This window comes from Aplysia californica, unplaced genomic scaffold (assembly GCF_000002075.1).
Source record: "Aplysia californica isolate F4 #8 unplaced genomic scaffold, AplCal3.0 scaffold00021, whole genome shotgun sequence".
Classification (NCBI taxonomy): Eukaryota; Metazoa; Mollusca; class Gastropoda; order Aplysiida; family Aplysiidae; genus Aplysia; species Aplysia californica.
The window spans coordinates 1,402,937-1,422,540 of record NW_004797291.1 but is presented as its reverse complement, the minus strand read 5'-3'; the positions used below and the strand labels follow the sequence as shown (position 1 = coordinate 1,422,540).

The following is a 19,604-nucleotide window of genomic DNA, read 5'->3' as shown; positions in this document are numbered from 1 at the left end:
TAAGACATATCTGTGACTGTGTCATTCTATCAAAAGTAATTCTTTTCTTCCAGTACAGGACGGATTATGTACATCTTATCGTATCCTTTATTGGTTTTGTGATTATTCTGTTAGCCATATTATGCACAGGCCACATATTCTATGACAAGACAAACTGTATCAAACTTTGAAATAAATAAAAAGGAACAGAAGCATGACAAATACGCAAATATTATAAATAATATGACAGCCCCATGACAACAGAGTATTCAAAATGCAGGTAGTAGCTAGAGAGATTAACTTACCTTTGTTCTTTTAATGCTAGGTAGAAGTTTTAAAGAAATAACAAACAAAAATCAGACACACTGTCAGAGCAGAACAAATTTTTAATAAATCTTCCCCTCACTGAACTTTTCACCAATCTTTTTGAAAAGTCGCCTAACTCTATGAAGAACTCATGTAATTCAAACGCAGTCTACTCAACAGGAGATGAGAGATTTGGCAGCTTGCCAAAGAGCAGACTAGCTTGAACCGACATTCTATGACTGTAATTGTATATTGTTAAATAAAAGGCTTGTTGCCCATCCCTGATTTTCTTTCCTACTGAAAACATAAATGGAAATTTGCTTCTTTCTTCCCCATAACTTTCAGCCTGTTGATCTATGGTTTGAAAATACGTTTGATTTTTTTCTATTTCCTTTTCCAAATTAGAGAATTTTCTTCCTCAGTCTAAACAAAATTTCACAGTTCACCTCTGTTTCAACAAAGTGTTTTACACCTTTAGTATCAACTGACCAAGTCAGGGTTGTCAGTGGCTTGGGGATTAGAGAACAAATTTCAGTGACAGTCAAAATTTTTTTTTTAAGTCAAGGAACCAAAGACTCACTATGGGTTGATGAGAAAATTATAGCTCCACAAGTAGTAACAGGCTCTGATGGGCTTGAATGCCTGATAAGTGTATATCATAACTGACAATCACATATTAGCCCTACCTTGAAGATGTTCCCCTTGTGTTTTTTATCCTCTTCTTTCAGAACACCAGCTGCCAAGAGATGAGTGCAAAACTGTGAGGCAATCACTCGGAAGTCATGCCGGGACAAGGTCGCATACAGGTAATGAGACTCGTCAAACAGACAGCACAACCAGGTGGAGAGGGCCTCACCTGAACAGGAAAATAAACACACTGTTACATTCCACTAGCGCTCTGACATGAAATGCTAATGAGTAGTTTCTCTGTCCATTTTCTATCAGCATCTTCTGCTATATCAACACCAAAACTTTTGCCTGGTGTAAAATGAGAAGGGCAGAACAGAGCCTAAACAATGACCAGTGTTAAAGAAAAGACTCGTTTTGAAACACAACTGAATATTCTAACATAAACAATGAAATGAAGCAAAAAACACTTTTTCCCCCTCTAGCACAGTCATTCAAAGCCAAATTTAATCAACAGATATTTGTAAAATTGTATTGTTTCAAATAAAGTAGCATTTACCTCAGAGTAAAGCTAAGAAGGACAATGCATTTACACTTCAAAAACATTTCACTGTCTAGTCTAAAAACTGTAGCTGTCTATACTGGGAAGTTAAAGAAATAAAGAAATCGCCAACAATGCACATCATAAATCGGCCCAATATACGAGATACTATATCACTCCCTTTATGGAATTTTTTTAAAAACAACAAACGTACCACTGAATCCTTCAGATGTTTCTATACTCAAATCCTGAGGGAGACTATCGGGCCACTTAATCGCATCATCAAAACTGAGAGAAGGCGTATATCTCTCTTTATTGCAGGACCTCCGCCTTCTGCCAGACATTGGTGCTGCCTTGGGGGTGCTTGGAATATCTTGAGACAGTTCAGCTTCCAGGGACTGTTGCAAATAGATGCAGTAACTGTTAAAGTCAAAGAAACTACACCAACTGTTACTTTACTTTTTACTTTTTAAATCAATTCTGCACAATGTCTTTCAAGAATTAAAAAAATATATATACACAGTCAAACCTGCGATGACGGCCATCTGTATAATACAGCCACCTGTACAAACGACCACTTTCCATTTTCCCACTTGCATTTTTTCTATAAAATTCAACAGTGTAAAACAGGCACCTATCCAATGCTACCGCGGCCACCCTATTTTATCAACCCATGGTCAAATTTACCTGCCTCAGACAACCAGGTGTGGTCACTCATTGCCTGATGCTTTGTCATAAATTTTGAATCGCCCTTAATGCTGTGGATGGGCCGTCATAATCTTTTCACCTGTCGTTGTTGTTAGTCCCTCCAATGAATGTTTACCCAAGCTGATCAATGGGGAACAATACATTTTCAACTGCTGGAGAGGAAAGCGTGTGATGCGTCATAACCTTTAAGCCCCGCTCACAACTCATGCACAAATCGCATGTGAGGTGACTGGTCACTGTTTTGTTTGCCTAATCTCTAACAAAGTAACAATGGACATTGACGGGAATGTGCGACAGAAGCATCGCTCGTTCTCGGAGTGGTAGCAACCCGTGAGTTTGTTTTACCATGGCACTCGGTCTTCATCGTTTTACATATTTCATTTATTTTACCCTTGCACAAAATTAGAAACAAAAAAACCAAACCAACAAAACAGCAATAACAACAACAAAGGAAACCCCCAAACTAACACCCCACCCATTTTTCAAAAGAAAACAAAAAAAGCTTTAGAATTAGCCTTACAGCAGTCCAAAGCCTCAGATCAATCCAGGCCTAGACCTCCGAGGAGAATGGTTCACTTTCTTTATTTTAATCAGTCCTGCCTCAGACGGCCACCTGTGTTATACTGCTACTTTTCTCCTTGACAATGGGTGGTCGTTTACAGGTTTGACTGTATAAAAAATTCAGAGTTTCTAACACTTACAGTAGCCAGGGCTCATATTATGAAAAACCCTCATGTACCGCACCAGAATTTTAGTTTTTTGTTTGTTGGGGGTTTTTTAAAGTGTTTTTCGGTGCTCGCAACTGCATAAGGTCATATGAGCGCGTGGGACACACCAAACATTTTCAGTTGGCAGGAAATTTGAATTTTGCTCGGGTGGCGGCTGAAGCCTATTCTTATCTATTTTAAGACCACCAAGGGATCTTTAACGTGCGCAACGTGCACCCGGGACCTCCGAGATTTTTTGTCCATGTCCGAGAAGGCTAGGTGTAGATCTTTCCCACCAGAAAATCAGAGGTGTGGCTGAAAGACAGCAGTAAAGAGCCAAGGAGTAGCAGTAGAAAGGCTGCAGAAATAGTCAGGAGTCCAGAGGAGGGGCAAAGAAAGTGAGGTGGGGGGGGCATAAAGTGGACACAAAAGCAGACGACAGAACATTGCTAGAGAGCAGGAAAGGAGGTGAAAGGAGACAATTTTAGAGAAAAAAAATTTTCCATCGCTACTCGGATTTGAAAACCGGGATCTTTGAATGAGAGGCGGACACCTTAACCTCTAGGCCATGTGAGCCCCCTCTGCAAGAGTTTAAAAAAGTGAAGCCACGGTATAATTTTTTTACATTTTAAAAACCTTCACAGCCCAAGAAACATACGTAAAAAATTCACAGAGTTTTTTATCAACCATTCAGGTATCACATACAGCGACTTCCTTTCGTATTTACTTTAGTGCAGTGGCTCCATTCCTTGTTTAAATATGCTTACTGTGCTTGGTTGCTTTGGTGACTAAAGTTGCCAGCGGTAATGGGCGCATACTACAACCTGGTGACAAAAGTCGCTGATGGTACTGAAAGTGTTAAATGAGGACTTTTTATCCTAAATCTTTGGCCAAAACCGTTTCTATTTCATGTTTAATTCAATCTCCTAGCCATATTCCAGACTGAACAACCATTTCATCATCCTGTGTGTATAAGTTCTAGAAGTTAATTCTATGTTTGAAATTTGAATGCTATCCATGTTACCACAGAACATAAGCACCATGAATCAGGTCAAAACAGCGACATTAGAAAACGTAGCTGTAAAGAAAGAAACCAGGTCAAAGAAGTTATAAACAATCTATGAAACAGTTCGCTGGGATAGCTACAAATGTTAAATTTTTTTAAAATAACACAAAGAAGCTATTGGAATGTTCTCCTTGCTTTGCTTCTAAAAAAACAACCCCCAAAATGAAAAAAAAATCAAAAAAAAAAATTATATATATATATATAAAAAGGTGATCAACATTTACTGCACAGCTGAAGTACGCAAACAGTTAACCAGAATTGCACTTGATAAATACTGATATAAGAAACAGAATAAATCTCTGTATTACTGTATACTGGGCTTTTTTGCGTGCACTCTATTTTTTCTGTTTTGTTTAATTTCGTTTTTGATGAACATTTTGAATTCACGATTTCAATCAACTAGTATCATATTTGTATTTGGGTTCCAATGCAGTGGTGCTTAGACCTGCATGTGAGCCTGAACCAGATTGTCTTAAAATTTTGCGCAACCATAAGAACTTTTGTGGGTGTCATAAGGAAGGACTTCCGAGTAACGAGCGACCACCCCAACAAACACAGAAGAGACCTAACCCTAACCCTACCCCAAAAAAGAACCTGCAACAGGCCTCATGTAAAAGGCCAGCACAAGTCCAAAATTTAAAAATTTAAAAATTTAAAAAAACCACACTCTAAAACAAACAAGGAGCATATATGGCCTAAATTCTACATCTACATTGCTATAATAGGATTTGATGCAATAACACAATAGAATTGGAAAATGAATCCTCCATATAGATCTAGATCTTGTAATCTAAATAAATCTAGATCTAGATCTTGTAGAACAAGTGAATAGGAATAGGCCTTGAACTAGATAGAAATCCGCATCCGATTCCGAACAGAGGGACTCAGCTGAGTCTAGATTCTAAATAAATAAATAATTCACGCACCTGATGAAATGCTTTTTACCAACATTAATATTACAGCACAACCTATGGTTTGACACAAAAGAATTGGAATATGAATCCTCCATTGAGGTATATAATGACCTATATAAATTCTAGATCTAGATCTATATTCTATTAGAACAAGTGAGTGGGACTTGAATGAATCCACACGATCTATTGAATTAGTCAACAAACGAAATTCAAAATGGCCACTCGTGCACGAAACTGAAAGTAGATATTTTAGGTCGCCGTCCTTTTTCGTATTCGCATTTCTACTCAGGTTCCGACAATTATGTCGGAAACGCCGACGTCGGCAGTCGGCACGAAAACGAAAGTGCCGACACAGCCGACGGGAGAAAAAGGGGGCGCTGGCAGTCGGCCAGGCCTCGCACTACGCACATTGACTGATACAGCTGGGCCTAGCCATAGCATCGGCCGGCTCACGGGTCGGGTCGCGATTGTCGGATTTCAGACGATTGTCGGCAAACATGCAGGTCTAGGTGCTGTTTTTTAACAGTTAGCTAATTTTTACTTTACTTTTATCCGCCGCTTATACCCTTTTGGGTGTCACGGGAAGAAAGAGACATCATTCTGTCACCAGCCGGAGAGCTTGAGTCAGGGGGATGCAGTGGGTGGTTAACGTTTCCCTGACTCCATCTATCCAGGTCTTTCTCAATCGCCGTCTAGCCTTGTTGCCATCGATTTGTTTTATATAGGCATGTTGTGCTGGATGGTGTGTTGGTTATCGTAGGAGATGTCCGAACCATTTGATTCTTTGGTCTTGGATGTGATGCATGACATCATTTGTGCACACCATTTCTCGGATTACAGAGTTTCTATTTTGTCTCGCCTGGTCTTGTTTGTTCCTTTCTAAGGCATCGCATTTCACATGTTGTAATTCTTTGCTCTAATGTCTTGTTCGTGATCCATGTTTGGCATTGATAGGTGAGAGTTGGGATGAATATGTTGTTGATCATTTTGAGTTTTGTTGTCACACAAAATAAATAAATCTAAATAGGCCAATTTCTAAAATTCCCTAAAATAACTAATTTAAGTTGCACACAAAAAAAAAGAAAGAAAAAAAAGTAAATAAAAATAATAACAACAACAACACATTAAGTAAATCTAAATTAGAATTACCTTCTGTTTCAAACTTGCAATCATCTTAGCACTGGGTGGTTCATCATCTATGTTGGTCTCGTCACCATCTTGACCATTGAGGACACTATTGGACATACTCTCTGGAGTAGTAGGCACACTTGCAGACTCGCTCTCTGTCACTTGATCTCCAAAAATTGTGCGTAACTTCAACTGATCCATCTGTGCCATGGCCTTAGAAGTAGAGATATAAAAATCAATATAACCACTTGTCTTTCTGAAACAGTGGGACAACGTTCCATGTATGAAATTGATACTCCATACTTGTCTGGAGCAAATATTTACAATTACAAAATGTAACTCTGCAGACTGGACAAGGCCGCTTGATGCATAAATTGACCAGAAAAGTATATGGGTAACACCCTCACTTCTCATTCGATAAACAATGATGGAACACAACAGATAAAGGGAGAGGGCATCAGAATTAATGCACCTTTTCTTTTTAAAAAGTGTCCCTCTCATTCATCTAAACAAAATCACCACAGCACAGGAAAGTTGAAAGCACAAAGAATATGGCAAATAAACCCCTACAGAGATTTTAAAAACTTTTTCGGTTTTGCTATGCTCGGGTAAACATTAGAAAAATACTAAAATGACAAAGTGGAATGTTCATTCAGGAAAGAGAAGAAAAAAATTATCTACCATTCAATTTTAAAAAAAGGTCAGCAAACCTGATCTAAATCTGTGACAACTGGACCTGACCTCAAGGGGGTTGAGTTGGCAGATATAGCCTGATCTTCCTTAGTCTGGGGAGTGTCTTTAGATGACTTTCGGCGTCTCTGACGAGCTCTCCGTCCCTCTGGAGACTGAGAGAGCCGACGTTGAAGGGCACTGCCCAGTGCTCCCAAGCTATTCTGAGACTGATCCTGTACATTTTCCACTGGGTTAAAGGGAAAATCATCACCATCACTTGTAGAAACTGTGGTATGGAAATAAAATGTGTAAAATAATATGGCAACACCATAATACCAACTCAAAGTGTTTGATATGATGTAACAATGGGCGTCAACATAAATTTGCGACAGAAGTGTCCCTCATTAGCCCAGTGATGACAACCAAATTGTTTGTTTTACCATTGCACTCTTCTTCGTCTGACACATATCACATTCCTTGCTCACTCGCTCCTCCGTCTGATATAATACTTTGTAAAATTCAACACTCACTGCAATAGCGAAGCCCCCTTTCCGACATCTCTTCAAAAGATTAAAATAAAATCAATTGGCCTTTTATGGCACTTCTAAGCTTGCAACCGCCTCCTGTTGGACGTCAGAAAAGAATGGCTCGTTTTCTTAATTCTCAAGAGTCGTGCCCGAAACATATCTGTCTATAATGACTTTTTTCCTCAACAAAAAGTGGCCATCTTAGGCAATTCCGACTGTATAATCGCTTTTGTTTTTGTTCTTTACTCACCTATATTGGAATTGGTGTCGTGGACTGGTGTTGATGAGACATGAGTTGCAGATGCATCAACTGCCCTTGTAGAAGATTTAGGGAGAGGAAAAATCAACGTAGGAGATGGTGACCTGCTTGGTCTCCTTGGAATTGGCGGAGGAGGATCATCAAAAACAGAATCATCTGGGGGAGTCTCTGCCATATCACTGATAGAAATATGGGTAAAAAGAAACCAAGTAATGAGTATGATACAGAAACACAGAGTATGGTTGATGATTTCAAGCTTATTTTCAATTAATCATGATTGTGTGATGGGGATATATGTAACAGTGTATTCTGAAGACTTCTCTTTAACTGACATCTCTGTCTACAACCGACGTAAAAACAGAAAAATGAAGATATATTCAAATAGAGAGAGAGGAAAGAACAGAGGGAGAGGGAAAGATGAAAAGTCAGAGAGTGTGTTTTTACATCATTTGTTCATATCATGTGGATCATGTATACCATTGTGTGATAAAAGCTATTTATATGGCTAAGACAAGATGTGTGTACATTCTACATAATAAATAGTAGAACCAACTTTAATGTGTGCTAATCAACCCCAATATCTTCCCCTGATGTTTATTACAACATTACTTCATTTTAAAGTTACTCTTTTTAGAAACTAAATTCTAGAAAATTGTCAAAAGGATGCAGAAAGTCATGTTTGTAAAATATTATTTTATATTATATAAATCTCTTACTTTCAGAATTGCTGTTCTGACTGCATTTAAGCGCAGTCTCTGGTAAAAAACAAAACGAGCATTACATTCAGCCAAGCCAACTATACATTAAATAATACTCAATCAATAGTCAACGGGTATGGTAGGCTCATGAGACAAAACAACAAATCATAGAGGCTTTACACCACAGTAGTCCTTAACATCTCAACTCTCACCTCTAGTCTTCAAACCATTCACAGAGAAACATAATTTGGTAAAAAAGTGCAATTTAGACACGTAAATTATTAGACTCAATATACCACAAACAACACTATTTTTAATCATACATTTGTAGCAGTAGCGCATTATTAGAATTAGACCCAATGTAAAGGCCCAACACGTTACCTCTGCGTTTGTAGCACATTATTAAACCCAGGCCACGTTTTATTTAATACTTGAGTTTGTTTGTAGCACTTGAGTTCGTAGCACATTTATAGGGGATAGTTGTCAGCTATAGTCCTTAGCAAGACTACGTCACAAAACCTGTTGTGAAAAACAAATTTTGAAAATTCATGGAGATAGGATGGGAAGAGATCACCAGATGCGCCGAACTGTCTGCACAATTTTGGTTACGCACATCCACCTGTTCTCAACGTGACGTGTGGATGTCTGGATTGTCCGGGTCCACAAAGTGATATGCTGATGAATAAACACTAAAATTTACTCGTGCCAATATTTGAAGTGTCTATTCAATTAACATCTTATTGTTTTACATTCATTGGGTCTATTAACGTAGGCTACTACAAACGCAAGTACAAAACAAGTTGTACATTGATGAGTCTAATAATTTGCACACACCTCAATGCACTTTTATCCATAATTTTGCTGAAACTGTTTTGAACCTGAAGATATATCAGTACATCATAAAGTATGAGCTGCTTCCTAGGTTGATTCTTTGCCTCTTCAACAAAAACAAATTTAAAAGGCTAAAAACTTAAAATTAAAGTTAAAGAACAATTCAAGTAACTGTAACACCAGGTTGAAGTAGAGTTTAACATGTGTCCCGTTCGGAAAAGCTATTTCCGAAACATAAAGACATCGGGGGGGGCGGGATGGGGCAAGATTGCTCTTTTCAAAGCTGTGCAGTCGTAATGTTTACCAAGAAGCCTGTCCTGTGCCCAGAAAACAAACATTTCAAACAATACATTGCCACGGCCCCAGACTTGGTGTTGGGACTCTATGACTATGACTCTACTATGCAGTAAGATTGACTTCTATAACACCACAAACAGATAGATCTATAGATTTCTATATCTACTCGGATGTTTTTTGTGTAACCAAGAAAAGAAAAAAGAAATCCACCTGACCTTCTTTGATCAAATAAGGTTAAAACTCGTCAGAACAACCGTCTTCCACTTCTTCTGCTTCTCTCGATGAGAAATTTCAACAACAGTTTCATTCAATGTTTACAGGGGACATAACTCCAGTTACAACCAAAGTGACACTCTTCTGTAACAGAAGATGAAAAATAGTGGGTAAGGGAGGTGACTCCTTTCCTGCGACAAGCGTCATTGGTTACACAAAAGTTGTAGCGGTTTTCATCGTTATACATTTCAGTGATGTTGATGCATAGATTTTAAAATTGCTGTTAGCTCACCTTTAACTGTCAAGATAACTAGACTGTATGATCAAAGACTTTATCACCTTTTTGCAGCAGTGCATGTCCTGGGTCGTTGCTTCCGTTTATGTGTAAGAAAACAAATGTTATCAGACGTTTCCCTTGCCTTTGGCTGGGTCAATGTGGGCTTGAATGAACACAATGTGTGAAACCTGCTAGAATTAAAGGAAGCTCCAAATTATGAATAATATATGATTTCTAGATAATACATTTGGGGGTATGGATAAGAAAGTCATTTGTAAAGAATGGGTCAGAATGTAACCCATGATCGCAAACTCATTCAAACAACTGAAAGGAAAAGAAAGAGACTAAAAACTGTGAAACTGAAAGGCAAGGCACAGAGTTGTTGTTTTTTTTTATCACTTTTCATTTTATTTTGTTTCGTTTCTCATAGGTCACTGATGCCTCTGCACCCCTCCCCCAACCCGTTTTCTGTTGGTGCTGTTGATGGTGGTGTATAGCAGCTGTTTTTGAATTATAATGATTGCATTTCATTAGAATCCTTTTTTTCATAAATAATTAAATAACCTTTAGATTTAAGAAAATGTCAGTATAAGAGGCACAAATGACACATTAATAATTATTAAAATATCTTATAATCCATTTTCCTTTGTTCAGAACCATTTTTTGCTGGTGTCTCAAAACTGTCACTATATAAGGTGCCATATATTCTCTTTCAATCAGTTCTTGTCCTCTTATCACTCTTTTTATTTATTCCCGACTACAGTTATAACTTTATCACATACATTCGATTTGATGAGGATTTCTTAGTTTCATTATTTGTAATATATATATAACTCCATTCATCTTTACAACCCCCCACCCCCTAAAAAATGGTGGACTAATTTTCCTGCACTACTCATTTAAACTATGACTGCTTAAGTGGCATTGTTGGATTTTCATTGAAACTAAAACAATTCTCAGTTTTTGTATATAAGGTAAAAAAGGTTGATTTTTTATCTGGTATTTCCTAAAAGATACTCACGACATGGTGGAATCAGCTAGTGCTCGTCAATTTTAAGGGCCTACATGGGGCTATTGGTATCATCTTAAAGCCTGTTTATTTGCCTTCCTTTTGGTGAAAAAATTATCCATCTATATGTTGAATAGAAGTCAAAATATTTGCGGCTGAAGGAGGCTGGCAAAGCTAGTTAATTTCCATGACCTGAGAGTTCTGGGAACTGGAAATGTGTTTTTAAATGGACATAAAAGGTGTTGAGCCAAAAAAGGAAAATTAGAACAAAATTGCCCATCGGCCAATTGAGGAGCGCCTGATTTCACCATGATGACTCTCACAATATGTATAAAAAATACTCATGTAACATATGATATATGCCTGAGTGCCTTATATATTGACTTAATAGGCTTCTATTCCGTTCCACAGATAATCTCATGGAGTATGATTTCCCAAACATATTACCTTTTGAGATAACAGAGATCATATTAAAGCTTCTCAATGCAAAAGAATTGTCAAGATTTCAGAGTGTATGCTGGAGATGGAGGGAATTTGGCAATTCAGATAGTTTATGGTAAGCATTTTCCTTACAATAAAATGAAAGATAAAAGATGACTTCTTGAGTTACTTTGGTACTGTGTGCAAGCTGGCCAAAATTTAAATTCATTAAAAGTGCAGTACATCAACGGAGAAACTAGCCTTTTCACTAATAGTGACTCATGGCTTCGAATAAATAACAGTGGATCAAAAATGTTTCAACTTTCCAAGACATTCTAGTGTTGATAAGATTAATGCTGACTAGTCAGGCATATTAAGTAGTAGACATCTGTCAATACAGACTCCTCATGGATGCACCCTCCATGAACTGTTCCTGTACAACTGAATCAGTATCTTAGCAAGAATGGGATATAACTTAACAGTCTTCTCCTCCAAGGTTAAATTTATTTGAAGCTTCTGGCCTGTTTGAGTGGCTGTATGCCTTTCTTCATGTCCATTTGTCTCCATCTATTGCTTTAAGATCTGTTTCCCTGGATAACGTCATTCAGCACACATCTCTGCTCCCTGCAGTCTAGTGGAATGCTCTTTCAGGACTTAAAGTGAATATTTATATCCTGACTAATTGTTATCCTGCCTCCTACAAACTTTCTAAAAAGGTTTTTTGGGGGGAATTCGTCCAGTTTTCAATTGATGGTTAAATGGTCAAACCAGTAGTACCTACACTGTCTATGCACGATGCGCTAGACAGGAAACTCAGCATGGGCTGAGGCCTTTGCATTGGAGACTTTGTTGTACCAAGACATTCCTTGGATTCAATTAATGGTTCTCAAATAGAAAATGTTAATTCTTCTTTGTCTTCCTTTTTTATTGCCACTTTGTTTTCTTAGCTGAGACGCTTGACAAGCAAGTGAAAGTGGTTGTCTTCCCAGTTCTTTTCTTAATTTCAATTTCTTTTATGGAGTGATTGTTGATAAAGACGATTGTGAAGTATGTGGATTGATGAAGAACTTTGTGTTCATTGCCACTGATAGTAATGACTGACACTAATGTAATGTCCTGATCCTGGGACTTTCATCTACTTCGGAATGATGGCCAGTCTAAAATTCTCTCAGGCCTGGAAATAAGATTCCAACAAAGCTCAGTTTCTGTTTGGTGTATGCTGTCATAGCTGTATCGTCAGCTAGTAAGAATGCCAGTTCTGGCTTTTGGCAGGGCTCTGAATGAAAATCATGCTGGCTGGTCTGGTTTACATTAGATTCCTTTTGTTACCATGCTAATAGAATATTTTAAGAATTGTGCAAGGGAAGCACAAAGAAATATGACAGTAGAAACACAGTAATGTTCTACATTATTGCAAATGCCAAAGGCGAAAGAGGTACAGTCAAACCTGCCATGACGGCCACCTCTATATGACGGCCTTCTGTACAAACGGCCACTTTCCATTCCCCCTCTTTCGTTTTATCTGCATAATTTCACTGTGTAAAACGGCCACCTGTCCAACGCAGCCGCGGCCACCATATTTTAACACACAGCCCCTATCACACCAAACAATAACACCTGTCTTAGACGGCCGCCTTAGTGACTCCATTACGTTTTGTCATAAATTATGCATTGGCCCCTGACGTTGTGGGTGAGCTGTCATAATCCAATCATCTGTCGTTGTTGTTAGGTAGTCACTCCAACTGATCATGTTTCGTTGGCCTCTCCCACTGTTGAGCAATAGGTAACAAATTTTCAGCTGCTGGTGAGGTTAGCGTATGATCCCTCATAATCCATAAGCCCTGCCCGGAACTCATACACAAATCATATGTGAAATGAGTGGTCACTGTTTACCCAGTCTGTAACAAAGTAACAATTTAATGGACGTCAACATGAACTTGCAACAGTTCTCCTAGTGGCGGCGACCCATGTGTTTGTTTTTAAATGGCACTTGGTCCTACTTGTCTGACACATTTCGTCTTTTTGTCACCCCTTTCACAAAATCAGCTACAAAATAATAGAAAGCAAACAAAAAACTACCCAATGAAAGCAACAACAACAACAACAATGCGGCTACCTTCAGTTGGGACCTCAGATGGGAAAGTTTTTTTTTCTTCATCTTTGTCAGTCCTGCCTAAGACGACCACCTGTCTTATACAGCCACTTTTCTCCTTGACACAGGTTCCACTGTATTTTTTAAAAAGAAAATTAAGCTTTCTCTTCTTGTTTTTATGAATCTGGTCATGTCCTGCTAATTGAAGTGTAAAATTGAAAAGTGTGAAAAGGCTGTCTCAGCAGGCCAAGTCAAATGCTGTTTTGAAAAGAGACCTGGTGAGGCTTTATTCTTACTTTCCCCTCATGTCTCTCAAAATTGGGTCAATTAAAATGCCATTTCAGTTGTAGCAATCAGTCTGAGCTCTGAATGATGGAAAAAGATACATGATCATTTTCTTTTTTTTTGTGCAGCTAGCACTCTCTGCTGTATGTTTTGTACCACGAGTGTGAAATTCTTCTGAAACAAAATGCTACTTTAGTGAAAATGATTAAGCTATTAAATGTAATTGTAATATTTTTTCTCTAATATATTGTACAACCTACTGATTAATTTCTTTATATAGTATATGAACTGACTACCTATTAAAAAATTGACATCACAGCAATATCTCTTTCAGCCGGTATTGTAAATCATATGACTCGTGCCATGAATAATAATACATCATATGCAGTTGTATGTAGGTAGGCCCTAATTACTTGAATTGGAGCTTTGCCATATCTGTCTTATAGTTACAGAATAAGTTTCTAGGACAGCAGGTCAGCACAGTGACATTTTAGTAGAAAGTAAATGGGGCACAGTGTCAAAGTTTCTTTGAACTCAGGGACAGGGTTCTCAGAGTTGTAATTTTTATCTGCATACCAAAATATGTCTTTCTTTTTCTGGACTTTCAAAGACGTTTTGATGTTTCCTGCAGTATGTCATCAGTAAAAAACATTGTTCTTTTCCTCCCTCAAGTTTTGAAAGGATAAGGCTGCTTTTTCACTTTTAGTCTTGTAATAAATAACTACATAATAAAGAAAGCATGTTTAGTTCATACTAGCTCCTTTATTTGATATATGTGAAAAAAGAACTGATGCTATTATCCTTTATTTCATAATGTGCTTGGTCCTGTTTTCAGGATTCATTTCTGTATGAAAAAAGGTTGGCTGAAGTATGGTGTGAACAATGAAATCTTGAAAGAAGAGCCACTGTTCCCCCGTGCTACCAACGTTTCAGGGAATTCTCCGCTCTTTGATCTTCGAAGTAAGGGCTATGTTGATAGCATTAAAAAATATGTTGGTAACTCTGGAAATATTGGCTTTGTGGTGTCTAATTATATTTTTCCTAAGAATTGTAAAAGTAAACAAGACTGTGTTTTAGATTATAGCCTCAATAGCTAAATAAAGAGGTTTTGCTTGGCATTGATGTGTTTGCTGCCTAAAACGCTAATTTTTAAAGCAGATAATTAAAAAAGAGAGCTTACCATTGATTCTGCCCTTTTAATTCTCTGAAATTGGCTCTGGCCATAGGTGTTGAAAAGCAGTGGTATTTCTGAACATAAAATGTAGATTCTTCTTGATTATCTTTGAAGATAGATAATGCCAACTATTATTACTCTAAGAAAGTTTTTTCTTTGAAAAGATTTTATCTGTCTGTTATCTTCACTTCCAAAATAATACCATGTCACTTCGAAGAGTCCTTTGAAGTTTTTTTTACCTCTATTTTGCTGTTAATAGAATTCATATATATTTTTTTACAACTCATTTGTTTTTACTTACAGCCCCGGATGTAACTAGATTTTCTCCAATCTGCAAATGGAAGCATTTGTTTTTGCGTTTGGGCCATCTGGACAAGAACTGGAGTAAAGGTCGTTATAATGTGGCGCCAGTTCTCAGAGGACATAAGGACAAAGTTACAGCTTTTGATTGTGAAGGTAAGAGATAAACTGTGGTACTTTTGCAACTCCTGAACTAAAAGTTTCAATACTGTACACTTTTGTCATTCAAAAATAGAAAATGGAGCAATGTGGTTGCTTTTTGGGGGCAAAAAAACTCTAATTATAGCGTAAGTCTAGCTTGTCTTAATTAAGATTTTGTAGGCCTACGAACTGTATGAAATGAAGTACATGTACATGTAGTACCATTTTGTGAGTGAACTGATAACATTTCTTTACAGTTGTATCTTAATACTATGAAGCTGCCTTTTTTAATATTCAGGGTATATCAGTTCTGATTGGCTATTCCTAAATGAGCAGCTTATTGGTATCCTTGGCAATGCCAGTTGTGGTATTCTTGAGTTTAGATTGCTTGAATTTTCATATCTTTTCACTCCTTGGCCTTGGTAATAATTGGAGATGGTTGTTTGATTCATAGTCCCATTTTTTACGTGACCTCACTATGTTGAAAAAAATGTGACAATATCGTACCAGACCTCGTAAAAAGAGAAAAAAATATGTTTTTTTACTCTGGATTCAGCTTAGCTGTTTCCATTATCATGGTTACGAAAATAATGCTTCCATGACAAAGTTTAATTTCCCTTTTGGATAGAGATCAGATTTTGTTACCAACTGCTCCTATATAAAGGTCTTAATCTTTAATATGCATCAATGAGTCATCATGTCTATTCTATATTGTACTGTGTCTCCTTTCATGCACCCAAAAAAAAGCTTTGTTCAGAGAGTCATGAACGCACATTTTAAGCATGTTTGTTAAAAGTGTGCATCATATGCTTATTTCATTGTTCTTTTATATACTCTGCTTTTTTGCAGGATAGTCTCCCATGTATGTTTTTGTTATTCACAGCCATTTAACTACACAGATTTCAGGACATGTCTTACTGTTTCAAAGATTTTGGATAAATAAATGGTTTCTTACATTTTTACTATGTGCGTTGTTTTTTTTCAGATCTTCCTAATAAGTTTTATCATGCTGTAAATAAAATATGTTCATTCACTCACCTAGACAAAAGCTCCCTCATAAAAGCTGTCCCATAACTTCCCTCTACGAATCACTATTTGCCTGTGGCAGCTGCTGCTTGCAGTTTAAATTTTCACATAGGTTCAGAGCCAGTGTAAATACCAGCCTACTACATGAATAATTTATTTGAATACATTAAGTAAGTGTTTTCATGTGTCAGAAAAAAAAGTAGAGATTTATTTCACTCGATAGTACACGCACAGTTTAAATATACTATAAATTGACATAGCCTTAGACAGCTCGATGCAGTCGAACCTACGCTAACGGCCCCCTGTCCAAGGCAATCGCCTGTACAAATATCCACTTCCCATTCCCCCCGTGCAATTTTAAAATATCAAAATGACACCGTCCAGAATGTCCACCTGTCCAAGACAACCTTTTTTCTCAACAACAGTAGTTGGCCGTCTTGGATATTTTTAATATAATTGATAACATATGAGGAGTCTTTTATCGCTATGTCACTCTACATTTGATGAGAAGACATAATTATTGACTTCTATTCCAGACCTGGGGGCTGGGGGGGGGAGGGTTAGGAGGCAGAAAGTCGAGATAGTTAGAGCGCAGGAAAGGAGGTGAAAACGTGACAAAAAGAAAAATGGGGTTTATACTTTGCTGGTACACCTCCTCAACATTGTTGAAAGATGTAGAGTCAGAGATACCAAAGAAGAGAATGTAAAAGTTATTTCTGGTCACTGTTCAGGTCACTGTCTTGTGAGCGGGAGTGATGACCACACTGTGAGAGTGTGGGACCTAAGGACTTGTACTTGCATCCGCCGTATAGGAGGCCACTCAGACTCTGTGACAGCTGTGAGAGTAACTGTAAGTCTCCTCACACTTTGCTGTTGGAAATAGTTATGAAGGGCTCTTCAGCTTTGTAGAATAAGTAGAGGTATTGGGCTCGTTTGGTGTGCCAAAATTATTTTTTTCTGTTCATTTAAACTTTGTACAGGTTTAGTCAGAGAGTGACTTGGGTTTTTCTCAGGCTTTCTATTTTTCACTCTCCTGATTCCAGGATAGATGATAATGGAGCTAAAAGAAGTCTTGGAGCATTGTATGTGCATATATTATTATTGAACCCATAAAGATACAGTGACAATTGAAAGGGAAAGCCAGCCATGGAACATAACCATACTTTATGTACACATGCATTTGAACACACATACACAAACACACCCACACACACACACCCACACACACACACACACACACACACACACACGCTCACACATACACATGCACACACACACACTGGCACACTCACACACAAGCACACTCACACGCAAATACACACACCCATACAACCACCCGCACACATGCACTCACTTTTATCTTGAAGAAAATTTTATGTTGAAACTATCACCTTTTTAAATCCCTCCAGGGTAACATGGCAATAACTGGTTGTGGAGACAGTGCTGTGCGTGTGATTGACATTTGCACAGGCAAAATAGTGCTCACTTTTTTCGGCCATGGAGGCAGTGTAGATCACATCCATGTTGTTGGTTCCAATGTGATCAGTGCTGGGTCTGATAGGTAAGTGTATAATTAGAGTAATGTCAAATCACACTTGTGGAAATAAATAGTTTTGTCATGCCAAAAAAATTCATTTATTTCAAATACATGTAGATCTATATCATTGTAATTTGCTTTAAAATGTTTCAAACCCATCATCAAAACAATATTGATAATTAAGATCAAGGGCAGTTTGACCTTGGCTTTCATTAGAAACGCTGAAAGTGTGGTATTCATCCCAGCTTTAAGATGTAGTCATTCAATTAAATGTCTTTTTTTTGTGGGGATTCTACGATATGTTTTGCTTACAAGGGGAAAAGAGCCTAATAATTTCACCACAGATACCAGTATATAATTGATTTTAACTTTTTTATTTCAATTTTGAGTGAATGAACACTTACCTGTTGTGGACAGGATAGTTAATATTCATTGGTTGACTTTTAACAACCATTGCTCTAACATTTAATAACATTTGAATATAGACTGAATATGTAACCACTGTATTTTATTTGCTGCAAAATGTAATGCTTTCTTTCCAAAGTCTTGCTGTCTTGTTTTGTATGCTTCTTTCTTCTGTTACCTAAATTAACAGCTTCTCTACTCTTAAACAATATAACATTTTCCCGCATGCTGCAGTCATGAGAGATATTGTGAGTGTAGTCACATTATAGGATTTTGTTATGCTTACACAGCAAAACATCATTACGGGATGGAAATGTATGCAGTAATTTTTCAAAATAGAAAAATGACCTCGAACAGTCCTTCATTATTACTCCCACTCTATAGATTTGCATAAAGATAACTCGTTTGTAGTAAAAAAGGAAATGTTGTGTGAGATCATCAGTTCCAGTCATATTATGTGGGAAGTTGTGGAAGCCATTTTACTGAACATTTCACTGTATAGCTAATAAAGTAGTTGTGTTGCAGATTAAAAGTTTTCCCTTCACAGTGTGCATCTGGCTCTTGTGTTCACTTAATTTGAAGTCTGCATAAGGGGATAGCGATAAAGCTTATTTTCATGCTCTTTCTATAGATTTGTTTTATTTTATTTCTAAAATCCTCATTCAACACAGAACAAAAGAAAGGTTTCATTTTTGCCCAGTGTCTTTTATTTTTTAATTTCTTTAATGGCTCCACGGTCTTGTTTGTTCAAGAAAAGACGCAGTATATTTTTCTACCTTTGAAAAGTGTTCTCTTTCTGTTTACTATATAATGGATGTAGTTGCTACTGTGGTTCACAGCTGTCTTTCTAATGTTCTGTCCAGTGTGTTGTCAATTTATTCATGAGTGATGACCCCACTGACCTACATATCTTTATGTTGTGTGGATGGTGGACACTAAATACTTTAACTCATTTAATTAGTCAGTTGGAGATTCTCACCTGTCCTGTTGACTTTTTTTGGTGGATATTTTAAAAATCTTTACAAGAAATTCATATCAACAAATCACAGTGTTTTTTGTCCCAACTTCATAGAGGCCTGTATTTGTTTGTTAGTAGACCTGAAAATGGAAAGAAGAGTAAAGATTCTAAAAACGTCAGGGATTAATTACAAATGCAGACAAAAATGTGTCATTTCTTTTTTAAATTCCAAATTAAGAGGAGGTAGATTAGAGTGCTGATTTACCTTAATCACTCCTCTACTAGAAATAAAGGGAATTACCAGTTTATTTTCACCAGCTTCAGCCATGCAAAATACTCAATTGTGTGTACACACAAACACATACACATATGCGTACACAAGCATGAATACACAGACAGACACACACACACATGCATGCACACATGTACACCTGCACACATGCACACCTGCACACACACATGCATGTGCACATGTACACGCACACACACACACACACACACACACAC

At 37.4% G+C, this 19,604-nt stretch overlaps 2 protein-coding genes across 2 annotated transcripts in view; one reads left to right on the top strand and one right to left on the bottom strand.

The window, feature by feature from the left end:
* Window positions 1-684: 684 nt before the first annotated feature.
* On the bottom strand, window positions 685-9,570 carry LOC101864502. The gene is made up of 6 exons (XM_013087573.2): window positions 9,476-9,570; window positions 7,426-7,613; window positions 6,687-6,934; window positions 5,998-6,189; window positions 1,668-1,851; window positions 685-1,141 (listed from the first exon to the last, which is right to left on the bottom strand). Exons 2-6 carry the CDS (start codon window positions 7,607-7,609, stop codon window positions 942-944), a joined length of 1,008 nt encoding a protein of 335 aa, XP_012943027.1. The 5' UTR covers window positions 7,610-7,613; window positions 9,476-9,570; the 3' UTR covers window positions 685-941.
* Window positions 9,571-11,062: 1,492 nt separating this feature from the next.
* Window positions 11,063-19,604, top strand: part of LOC101852980 (F-box/WD repeat-containing protein 7) — a gene marked incomplete in the record, with an annotated part of 54,789 nt that continues 46,247 nt past the window's right edge. Inside the window, 5 exon segments of the mRNA XM_005090782.3 lie at window positions 11,063-11,315; window positions 14,392-14,516; window positions 15,034-15,186; window positions 16,929-17,047; window positions 17,607-17,758. Coding sequence (XP_005090839.3) covers window positions 11,179-11,315; window positions 14,392-14,516; window positions 15,034-15,186; window positions 16,929-17,047; window positions 17,607-17,758 — 686 coding nt within the window.